Below are 12,262 nucleotides of genomic sequence, written 5' to 3'. Positions count from 1 at the left end.
ACTCATGTGTTAAAAATATGACATAAACGGAGAATCATCTTGAATGAAAAGGACCTCAGCTAGTTAGCTCCTGATTCAATATTGATAAGTATAATATATAACGATATACTTTATACATGTTATCATTAGATGTATATAAACTTGTAGCACACATTTGTCTGCATTGAGTACTTTCCAGGGTGTCCGCGGGGTCTTAAAAAGTATTAAAAGTTGATAAATCAATTTAGCGAAAATTAAGGCTTTTAAAAAGTATTAAACATTTTCCAAGGTATTACATTTTGTATCTTGTTTTCAATAAGTATATGAATGGTCCAAAGAGGTTGTATTCCACAGTCTGCCTGAATGTAATCATTGCGTAGGTGTGTAGTGTGATTCTGTAGTTTATTTATGGCATCCCGTTGGATTTGACGTCATCTGAACAGGACATCGCACGCTCACTGCTTGATAGCGCGCGAAGGTCCGTTTACGCCGGTTGTTAAACAACATCGTTATGGGGAAATGCAAGTCTGCATCTCTTGGGAACAATGCCTAAATCAAATACTACTTTCTAATGGTTTCTTTTTCTCATAAACCTTGCATTGGGTTGGTCACACAGTTAATTCTCTTGTGCTTTGTTCTATCTGAATTATGATAAGGAGTTATCACAAGCTGTTTAGTTGTGCTATCTTACAATCAATACTGTATATAGTCAATGTGAGGTAAAGTGTGTCGCCAATGTAACCGGTTGGAATTCGAAGTGGCGATGAGGTCTTAAAATGTATGGAAAGGGTCTTAAAAGGTATTACATTTGACTTCAGGATTCCTGCATATACCCTGGTATACATGATAACCATGCTTTAAGATACAGTAGACATTATTGATATTTAATGTTGTGTTTTGATTTCCTCTAACCAAAATACCACATTTCACAAACATTTCCAGGATACTTAAGTAGTATTACATTCTGTGCATTTGAGCATCTTTTTGGTACTGTGTTGTTGAGCAGACATTGTTCACTCTCTCTGTAGACCTTCCTTCCCACTTCTGCAAAACAAGTCACTGAAATGTTCATGCACATGTTCAGTTCAGTCCCTGATGCTTCACATGCCTGGCTATTGACAGAAGCAGACAAAAACATCCTTCAGACTGCAGCGTTTGGCCGGCTGGGTGAATAAGGATGCGTTCCCTTATTGGTGGTGGCTATAGTTCAAAGAGTCTAGGAACATTTTGCCACGATTTAATCTCCAAGGGTCGGATGTCAGAAGTAGTGAAAATAAAAGGCAGTGTTATCAAGTCTATGGTTTTATAATTTATCAGAGAAGTTTCTTGATTCCTTTCCCAAGTTGTTGCTCTCGTAAAACACTTTGGTAGATGTTAGGCTGCTGCCATGTCCCCTCCTTTAACAGTAAAAGGTCAGGTTTTGCACTTTTTTTGAAAGAACATCCATAACATTCATCTGTTTGCAACTTATATCAATATTCCAATTACTTGTATATAGACTATTCTGCACTATTTATGCATTTTCATTGTCATAACTACACTGTAGCTATGCACCAATGACAATAAAAGCCTTGAATCTTATAAAGTATACAGCAGGCGATGACCAGGGTGATGGATGCGGTCCCCAGTCATTATCTTTAAAATGGTTAGCAAGGGATGACTACCTTTCTGGATTTTCAGAATGGTAGTTATGTCATTCTCTCATAGATAGTGCAGTGTTTGTTTTATGCTAAGGGACTGATGTGAATTTATAGTGGCGGTCAGGTTGAGTTAACATTGCTTTGCTTCCTTGCCCTTAAAGTGGGAGACAGCCAGACAGAGCATGCCAAGGTCAGAGCCTCCTGTCCCAGCAGGTACACACAGTGAGGCTGTCAGACTCCTCCAGATGATGCCTTCACGGGTGATGGGATAGGGTAAACCCAGGTGGGCAAAGGCACCGCCTGGTCCTGCACTGCCCTCTATAGGTCATTGCCTCCATGTTGTCTGGAACAATCAGATATGCATCTCCCAATAGTTTACTGTCAGCGAAGTAAAAAACTACACCTGAACATTGAAAATTCATCACACTGCTGGCAGAATGATAAACTAGGGTAGAATAGGAAACCATGTGCTTGTTTGACAGAGAGTAAATGTTTTGACTCACAATACAGCTTTATTTATAAAGCACTTTAAAACCTCCAGACCAAAGTGCTGTACAGTCAAATAAACACAACATACAAAGAATCACACAGTACAGCTCACACGCCATAACACAAGTACAAGTAAAAAAACAATAGACAATTTAAATGCAATAAAATCAACAATTTAAAAGATGTCAATACGCTAAGGAGAAGAGACTTCAGCACATTTATCAAAAACAGTACGCAGTTCAAATCAAATGATGATGAAATTGAACAACACAGTAATAGTTTGACGTTGGTTGTGAATGCGAGTTAACTGGCTTATTGTTCTTGTCTCCAGAGGTCAGATCCCTGAAATATCAGAGCTCAACTTCCTCCAGAAGGCTCAGAACCTGGAGACGTATGGAGTGGACCCTCATCCATGCAAGGTGTTTGTTTACAAAAACATATATCTATTCTGGAAATATGAGCTTCTGCTTTCAATGAGTCTGTGTTGAATCTAACATTCATGCAATGAGTTGTTGTTGTTGTACATTTTTTAAGTTAAAGTGGACCTATCATGCTATATTTGAATAATATAGTGTAGGACCATACCTATATAAGGCATATTTATACTTTTTATTTTTCAAAATACCAAACAGATCATGCATTTTAGCCATTCCTCATTTCGGTCAATTTAACACTGTCTTTGCATGGGCTGATTCTGTGAGAACAGCACCATCTACAGGCCTGGCATATGTACTACAGCGTCTCCAGCGCTTTGGAACGGCAATGTCCGTGGCTGTCTCCTCCTGATTGGTGGAGTTGGCCCAATAGCCGTAGCGCCACTTCTGTGACGTCATAGAAGTGTTCAAATCTGGATCAGTCTGTATCAGATCCGTTGCAGCCCCTTTTTAAGAGGTTTGGGTATGGAGGAAAAGAGAGAGGGTTGTGTTTTCTGACACTTGGTGAGTTCCCTGGAACACCGGGGACACATATTCATGTATAAAAGACGTACAAAAGTGCCTTTTGCATGATAGGTCACCTTTAAGGAACTCCTGGAAAAACGATTCCTTCTTTGATGACAGTGGCAAAATGTAAAATAATTTAAAAAAAGACATAACCTTTAAAAAGTGTTTTGTCTAAATGTCTCACCACAGTGACCTGTTTCTTTTTGATAGAGTTACCATATATTATTATCACCATTTGATAATACAATGAAATTACTATATCCATGGACAATCAGTTATCCATGACCTGTCAGTCGATGACCAAATCACATTATGTCTTTTCCATGTTTGAATGTTTTGTTTTTTTGTAAATGTTTTCCCGTCTGAATAAGATGTTTTATATAAACTCAATAGCTGTAACATATAAGTGCATGCTATTGTCCTTTAGTTAGAAAATAAATGACGTTCTGTAATTGCGCTCCTTCCCCCGAAATCCAAATTAGGGTAGGTTGAGAAAAAAAACGTGTTCAATGTGTTGAACCAGGATATTTATGCTGATGAGTAGGCTTCAGTTTTGTCCTTAGAACTCATTAAAAGAGGACTAGAGCCGTTCTGTTAACACATTTCAAAGCCTGTACTTCAGACTATACCCCACTAATAAGAACACACACACATCACCAATTAACAGTTTCAGACCTGAATAATACAACTAATTATGTTTAGCTGAGGGCTACACCATGTCATGTCAGCATGTTCTTGTTGAAAGAGTAGTGCTATAAGATTTTTTTCAATCTGATGAAGACGTCATCACATGTTGTCTGAATGACCCCTTTCTTCTCTGGAGATTCTCACGGTAATGGCATACGACTGCGTTTATGTGTTTAGATGGCAGACGGTGGATTGGATTAGGAAACAGTCTAATCATTGAAATGTCGTTAAGCAGAGGGCAAAAGTTGAGGCGCTGTAACAGTAGCATGAAGAACCTGAGTCACTTTACTGAAAGACACAAATACATCGAAAGATAAACAGATTTCTAATAACACTGCATTACATAATAAAAATGTTTTGATAAATGTTCACTTTATTTAATATCAATGCCTTTTCTATTTAACAGCCTGGGCGCAACATTTTATAATTCCCCCTGCATTTTAAAATTATTATTATTATTATTATTTTTGTCATCATCACACAATGCAGTTTTTTTTTTAAATAACAAAACCAAAAAAAGGGAAAAATTGGAGAAATCACTGAACATCAAACCAGTGCTCTCATACCTCTTCTTTGGTCTTCTTGGAGATGACTCGGAGCCAGTCTCCTATCATGCTGAGGATGGCAGCAAAGTAGGCGAGTCCCACCAGAATCCAGAACCAAACAACTGGTTTATAGTAATCTAAGTACTCTATTTCTGAACCACCTAGACATGGAGACAGAGTCAATGAGTGTGACACATCAAGAAGAGTTCACCAGGTGATACAGGCAGAGAGACAGACAGGTTTAAATTAGCTGTCTGATTTTGCTCTTCAGTCATTGGCTTTGTGTTTGTACCTGCCACAAAGTCTCCAAATCCTATGGTGGTCAGCGTGATGACCACAAAGTAAAGGGACTCCAGCACAGACCAGCCCTCGATGTGTTTAAAGATGGCCGCTGGCAGCGCCACAAACAGCAGGCAGCCGAACAGCACGAACAGCAGCGTGGAGATGACCCGGATCTTTGTCTGACTGATGTCCCAGTGCTGAGAGAGAGGGGCAGAGGAGACAGGACACGTCAGGTACCTTTACAAACTCTACAGATGGGCTGTTTGTGATCACTGTAAATACACATGAAGCTTTTGTGGTCATTGTGTGTTTAAATCAATTTGAGTGGCAACAAGTAGAATCTTGAAATGGATCCAATGTAGATATGTTGATGCTAAAATATGTACATTTAACTTGTCCATCCGTGAGAAGCACTTGTTGTTCAAACCAAATGTATCTGAGCAGGGCGCATGAGGAGGACTTTGAATTTATAAAGACTAAATCGAATTGAATTGTAATCAATTTGGCGCCATTTTTGTCATTTAATAAAGCGTTATCAGCTTCATCATCATCAGCTCACAATTTCTTTATTATATAATACTTTGGTTTATGACCAAAAACTGGTAATCCAATGATAATTTACAGCTTCATCAAATGTAAACTTGGAGGGTGAACATAGTATAGCTCTATCACTGTATATATGTTTTTTTGACTCATTGATAGCGTTGTAACTCAGTGCGTTTACCATTTACATTCAATTGTTAGCAATTAGTGAGCAACCATGCATTCAATATTTCTTTGGACATTTAATTTAAAACCAAAAGTCACAAAGATTAAAAGTCAAAGGATTGACAAAGTGATACGATTCATCTTCTGGGATGCATAAATGTTTTTACAACATTTCTTAGCCAGCCATTCAACAGTTATTGAGATATATCAGTATGGACCAGAGAGACAACAGCTTTCGAGGTGATTTGGTAAAACAGATAGACGCTGTAAGTAATAATAGCCTTATTCCATAAATTGGTCCCCTGGGTGCAGTAGAAAGAAAAGACATTCACAGTGTTCACTGAGGATAATGCTGCAGTCTCACACACTCTGGGCACAGAGCAAAACGGCTTTGACAACACCCACACAGACACAGACTTACACAATGAACTTTTGTCCTCTGTCCTCAGCCTTAATCATAATATTCATTACTCCATCCCTCGGGTGCCCTAAGAGCAGCAGAAGGAGCAAATCGTTCTACATTGCACACTTCAGCTCCTTTCATTCAAGGCTCGAACGCATATTTCAAACAGCAGCAAATTCAACTTTAAAAACACACATTTTGTGAGCTTTGTTTCTCTTATTGGGAGCTGAAGACTTGACCTAAAACAACAATGCTGAGGCATTCCTTTAAAGACTCAACCATCTCCTCTTAGAAATACTGTTTTTACAGAGAGACACTACAGGTGAATCTAAAAAACGACACAAAACAAACAAACTAATCTCTAATTCTAAAAGGGTTTGCATGTAAACCCTTATTCTGCCTAATTCCTCATCAAAAACTTAGTAAGCACAAAAACAAAACCCCTCATTACTGTAAATCATAACAAACTATGAGGACGAAACTCAAATATAACCAAGTAAAAACTTCATAAATCAGAGAAAACATTTATGTCATTTCAGTGTTGGTTAGTGCAGCTTTCAAAGATAATGTTTTTGTACGTTTGTTAAAATGCACACGTATCACTACGTTCTTTTAATGTATTCTTGTTTATATTCCATAGGTTGACCCTATAACTATCACCTCAATATGTTTCACATTTATCTCTTGATGTTCATTATTCAGGGAAGCCTAAAGAATTCAAATATGTAAAACAATATCTGTATGTCTGCCCAGCGTACGTGATTGAACTTTACCCCGGACTCACCACAAACATTTTCTCCACTCGGGCGATGCCCTTGCCGAAGATGGTGCCGAGCTGATCTCCTACGCCGGCCAGGAGGAAGCCGAACAGAGGAATCCCCAACAAGGCGTAGATGATGCAGAAGATCCTTCCTCCGTCTGTGTGGGGAGAGGTGTTCCCGAAACCTGCAGAGAACAGAGACACCAAAAGAGGATATCAATCACCATTTCATACTTCCCACAGCAGTTGAAACAAGCACATTGAAATAACACATAAACATGCAAGTAGGGGTATGTGGTTATCTTGTTATATACTCTACATGTGTTGGGAATTTTTAAACAATTTATTATTCTTAATCTCTATTTTATTCTTTTAGAGTGAACCCTCTGAACTTCTGGAGCAACATGGCAGTGCTCCTGTGAGTAAGTGTGAGTCATTTTAAAGTAATTGAAGGTCTGTCTGATAGGAGGAATTTGAGAGGGATCAACACTGTGTGTCCTACCGATGGTTGTGATGACAGTCCCAGCAAAGAAGAAGGCGGAGCTTAGGTCCCACAGGCTGCTGTGATTGGTCAGCCTCCCTGCAGGGTTCACTCCTGAGCGGATGGCAGACACTACTTGCTGAAGAGGAGAAAGAGAGAGGAAGAGAGATGTTTAAATGTGTTTTTCAGATCAACAATTAGTATTGATTTACCATTGGAAACTATCAAATCCTGGTTAGAAACCAAATATTATGTTGTGCAGTAAATATTATCACGAAACATTTTAGCTGGTGCTTTTGAGCTTTGTCTTTCTTGTAGTGCTGCAGGAAGGATCCAATAGAAGACGGAAAATACAACTTGGCAAACTGGGCGGGGCAAGCTGTCTCCTAGAATGCACTAAAGTGTGAGTCCCTGTGAAGGGTTTAATCATTCAGAAATGTAACTGGATGAGAGTATCAAAACAGAAACACAATATCTGTGGCTACACATGTCCTCCTTCTCCTCCTAAGAAGCTGTAGGAGCTGTCCATGGTGCTGAATCCACTGCACTGTGCTGCATTATAACTGTTCAAATACAGAACAGTATTTCAATCAAACGTATGTAGTTTTTAATGTGAGGCAGGTCTAACCTTAACCAGCTCCTCCAGCTGGCTCTGGTTGACACAGGAGTGTGTGGACAGGAACTCCAGCTTCTGGGTGAGAATGGCCAAACGCTGGGCACTAAAGAGAAAGTATGGGAGAAATGTTTCTGATCATTAGTTCATATTTCACAATAAGAGTCCACCTTTCTCAAAACCCTTGTTCGAAAAACAATACAGTAATAACTCTGAACGATGACTTTACGGCTCATTTTCTTAAAATGAAATGTGTTTATCTTTTTTTGTGTGAAAATGACTTGACTTGTGAAAGATCATATTTAAGCTCGAAGCACTACAATGAAAAAGATAACATAGAGATGTTTTCTTGCTGTAATCACCCACTAAGGCACTAAGTCTACAGCAGTGATTCCCACCCTAGGGTCAAGGCTTTGTGTGCTTTGTGGTTGTTAAAATTAGATTTGGAAATGTATAACTAAAAATCCTAATAACACACTTACTGAATAATGTATACACAAGTCTGTATACAAAGTAATTTAGATATACATGGTTGTTTGTCGTCAAAATAGTGGTCTTCTTAGTACAGGGGTGTCAAACTCAATTTCATCACGGGCCACATTAGCATTATGGTTGCACTCAAAGGGCCGGTTGTAACTTTTAAGACTATATAAATATACATGTATAAATATATCGTATATATAAAATAATGTATTATATTACATTATTGCCTCTGAATTGGATTATTATCGGATAGGGTAATAACTTCATAATTAACTACGTCTGAAAGCAGAAGTCCAGGGGAAATAACAGCAAGTCTCTTCAGTGCGCACGTCACAAAACGAGATGCATTGTGGGACATGTAGTTTAGGGGCGACGTGCTTCTGTAAATCGGCATGTAGCCGTATAATAAACGTATTATATTCTTTGCAAGCGGTGGGGTTAGGTTAGGGTTAGGGTTAACCCACATAAAATGAAGTCACATGCCGGATTTGGCCCCCAGGCCTTGAGTTTGACACCCCTGTCTTAGTAGGACACACCTCTGTGACCTCTCAACCTCTGTGACTCTCTTTGGTGGCTCAGCCTGTTTTTCCTGCAGACATTAGTATCTCTAAATCATGAATGAAATCTAAAGACATCATAAAATACCAAATGTGCACAGGGGAGCGACAGGTTTGAGATTGAGGGATAGATGGATGTTTGTTCTCGTAGCGCCGCAGACAGACAGCTGTAAATGTATTTCTCCCGCCTACCTCTCGTGAGGCTGCTCCAGGGATCTGAAGACTGCTGCTCCCATCACCAGGTACAGGACCACCAAAAGAAAGATGGCCGTCACCGTCTTCCATTTCATCACTGTGGCAACCATCTACAACACTTCAACTGATCAATCAACTCACATAAATACTTTATAAACTTTTAAAATATGTGTTTTTCCCCACTGTTACATGAGCACCGTGTGAATCAAGAGATAAAGAAATTACTTTTAAAAATCTGGACTCCTCTGTTTTTTCTCTCACCTCACTCTCCTCCCGGGGAGTCAGTGTGATTGGCTTTGTGGAGAAGGAGAGGCGGGGCTTGGTGTTGTGAGTGGCGGATTTAGGGTCCAATAAGTCTGGAGCTGCCACTGTCAGGGGAAATTAGATAAAAAGACATTGAGATTTGTGTCCTCAAACATCTTTTCCCCCCTCCAATCAAATATTGATGTCTTTTGAAATGTTTCAAATGGAGGTGTTTTGTTTATCTGTGTGGTTCTCTTCTGTCACTTTTTTGTCATTTTGTGTATTTTTATGATAGTTTTGCACCTTTTGTGGTTATTTGGCTTTTTTTCCATGCCTGAGGATTTACAATTAGGTTTAACAGGATTACAGAGTTTAAAATACAGTCTGAAAACCAGGGCAAGAAGTTCCTTAAAGGCAATATATAATATCTTAAAATCATTCCTAGAACAGTGTGAAACAGGTGTGATGAGACTTTTGGTTCTGGTTGAAAGCCTGGCATTGTTGTACGAATTGAGACGGGAGTACAGGCTGTTGTTATAATGAAGGCGTGAGGAGATTTTGAAGGCATTACATTTGATTTTCTTAGGGGCAGCTTAACAGGTTCGGGAAGTAAGTGACACGCTGTTGGACCCGCCCTGCCTATAGTGCATCCCAGAGAGTACGAACGTGTGTGTGAGTGTGTGTGATGTCTGAGGGGAGTGAATGAAGAAGCAGTGCAGCAGAGAGGAGGAGAGGTTAAGGGAGGGTCAGCAGGATAAGGACTCTGTTCCTTCAGACAGAAGAGGCGAGACATTTTGATAAAACATGTTTTATGAAAAGTAATTATACATTTGGACCCAAAACATCAAGGCATGAAATCTTATAACTGTTTTTTCCTTGTATAAAACAAACTGAACCGAACTGAACGTTTGTATTCCTGTTGCTGTTCAATTAAGTCACAGGTGACACTACGATAAAGTAGCCTACAACAAGCATTGATTTAATGTGAGCCCGTTTCTTTAAAATTCAGCAATCATATCAAAACATTGTATTCAATTTGAATGAGATTGAAAATTGTTCAATACAAAAAATCTGGTTGTTTACCTTCCACCACATCATTATTTCTATATTATTTAACAGTGTCAGAATAATATGATCATTTATTAAAATATCTTAAACTCCCGGTGTTTATGTAAGAACCATGTTAACTGAATGTCTGACAAGTTGAAATAGTCAACCTCTCTGTGTTAAGGAAAACCGACCATCTGAAAAACTCACACACACACACACACACACACACACACACACACACACACACACACACGCACGCACGCACACGCACGCACACACACACTCAGACTATGCAGGAATAAGATAGGGAGAACAATTTAACAACCTAACATCTTGCCTGAGCTACATTACTTTTGAAAATGGTGTACCACTGCAAAACTAGCTTGAAATTGTTGTTTTAACAATGCAGCCAGTTTGAATTGTAAGATGAGATAAACCTTTATTAGGGAAATCCAGCCACAGAAGAAGGGTGAAACACAGGATAGAAGAGGAAAGGTAAGCTCACACCAGGGTAGTAACAATAAAAAAATAAGCATTTGACATTTTAGATTAAATCAAACTAACCATAACAACAACTACAATTGTATTGAGCAGAGATGTTGTAACACTTGTTTGAAGTTAGAGTAAATTGAAGTTTGAGAATAACTTATTTCGACTCACTCCTTGTTGCCTATCCGATGCCCTCCGCTCTCCTCTTCTCCTCATCCGACGCTCTCACTGTGTTTAGGGGAATCTTTCCTCCCCTGCTTGTCTCCTCCCTGCGGTGCTGACCCGGGGGGGCGAACAAGCGCTCCGTGTTTCTTCCGCTGCTCTCCTCTACTTTGACCGCGGATCGGACACCGATGCGGCTGCACTACCAATGTGCATTTACTGCGTCCACATGTTCCTGCACAGAGATGTTTCCTCTGGTGTTTCTCTTTCAGTTTTGGACCATCTGCTCCTCTCCGCCTGCGCTCCGGCTTTTGAACACACCGGTGCAGCGGCGGGATATCACGGAGAGGGGGGAGAGAGGAGGAGGGAGGAGAGGAGGGGAGAGATGAGGGGAGGGTGGAGGTGCAGGACAGGGAGGTGGTTCCCAAACTCAGAGGGAGGCCAGACTTTCAAAAGCCCCCCTTCACATGTTCTATGGTTATTGACTTGAGGTATAGGAAAGTACTGTTAGGTGAGGATTTTGGCCATATAGGCTCCTCTGATACTTTTACTTTTACGCAAGTTCAAGATCTGAGTACTTCTCCCAGCTCTGCTAATATAAGAGCAGAGGACTACCAAGGAGGGCAGTGAAACAGCTTTTACAGTTTTTCAGAGGCCAAGATACTTCTGCATAGTTTCATTCAGCCTTACAAGTATAGCTAACCGTAGTGAAGTCTTATAATGAATCAGTGTCTTGTCTCTTGTCATAAATTGCATATGTTGTTGGAAAAACTCCACCACAAAATGTATTTATCTTCAGAACTTGTTGAATATTTTCTGGATCTGGATTCTCTAATAATCAATCTTTTTGCAAGAAAATCAAGTTTGTCTGAAAAGCAGACACAAACACATGAATCTGTTGACCTTATTGAGGGGTCACCCCAAGATTGGAAACTGCTGTTGTAGAAAAAAAACGCAAGGTTTGCAAGATGTCTGATTTAAATAAATGGATATAGGCTAATTGTTTATGAGGATTTTAATATTCCTTTATATAAAAAATAAAATGTTTATCATGTTGTAGATGTTCTTTTCACTGTGCTTCCCATTGGAAAACAAAACAACCCATAGTAGGTCCAGTCTGTTTGAACTGCATGGCATGTATGCAATGGAAATGTTCTGGATGTTTAACACGTAGGTAAACTCTCTGAGGGAACACAACGCTGGTTTATTATCTCACTCATCCTCTACAATCAAACACATCCTATTTGCTCAAGGACATAAAGCAATATTGCCATGGTCGTAATTTAAATGTGTTTGGGTCGTTAAAAGAGCGTAATGCTGAGTTTCCGAATTTCTTATGAGCACATCTCTAGTTACTAAAACATTTAAAGTTGTCCCTTTGCGTAATTATTTGTGGAATGATTAAGAATGTATGTAGTTGAGGAAGACAGTTGCTAACTAACACATATAAACAGTTGCTTTTATGTGTTAAGTATCTATAATAAACACTGATCTGGTATCATCCATCTCTCGTGCTCCACTGGTTTCTCTCTTTCCTTTTCTTTCCATCAATTAC

General features: G+C 39.4%; 1 protein-coding gene across 1 annotated transcript in view; it reads right to left on the bottom strand.

The window, feature by feature from the left end:
- Positions 1 to 4,296: 4,296 nt before the first annotated feature.
- LOC104966753 (potassium channel subfamily K member 2-like) overlaps positions 4,297 to 12,262 on the bottom strand; it is a 13,013-nt gene continuing 5,047 nt past the window's right edge. The window contains exons 2-9 of the mRNA XM_010796003.1: positions 10,738 to 10,909; positions 9,025 to 9,131; positions 8,761 to 8,873; positions 7,544 to 7,634; positions 6,937 to 7,054; positions 6,459 to 6,619; positions 4,574 to 4,760; positions 4,297 to 4,442 (exon numbers count right to left, since the gene is read on the bottom strand). Of these exons, the coding sequence (XP_010794305.1) occupies positions 4,297 to 4,442; positions 4,574 to 4,760; positions 6,459 to 6,619; positions 6,937 to 7,054; positions 7,544 to 7,634; positions 8,761 to 8,873; positions 9,025 to 9,131; positions 10,738 to 10,909 (1,095 nt within the window). The remainder of the gene's footprint in view (positions 4,443 to 4,573; positions 4,761 to 6,458; positions 6,620 to 6,936; positions 7,055 to 7,543; positions 7,635 to 8,760; positions 8,874 to 9,024; positions 9,132 to 10,737; positions 10,910 to 12,262) is intronic.

This window comes from Notothenia coriiceps, unplaced genomic scaffold (assembly GCF_000735185.1).
Source record: "Notothenia coriiceps isolate Sejong01 unplaced genomic scaffold, NC01 NC01_scaffold00002209, whole genome shotgun sequence".
Taxonomy (NCBI): Eukaryota; Metazoa; Chordata; class Actinopteri; order Perciformes; family Nototheniidae; genus Notothenia; species Notothenia coriiceps.
Note: the sequence above shows the minus strand (reverse complement) of the source record. Positions and strands in the feature narration are given on the sequence as shown.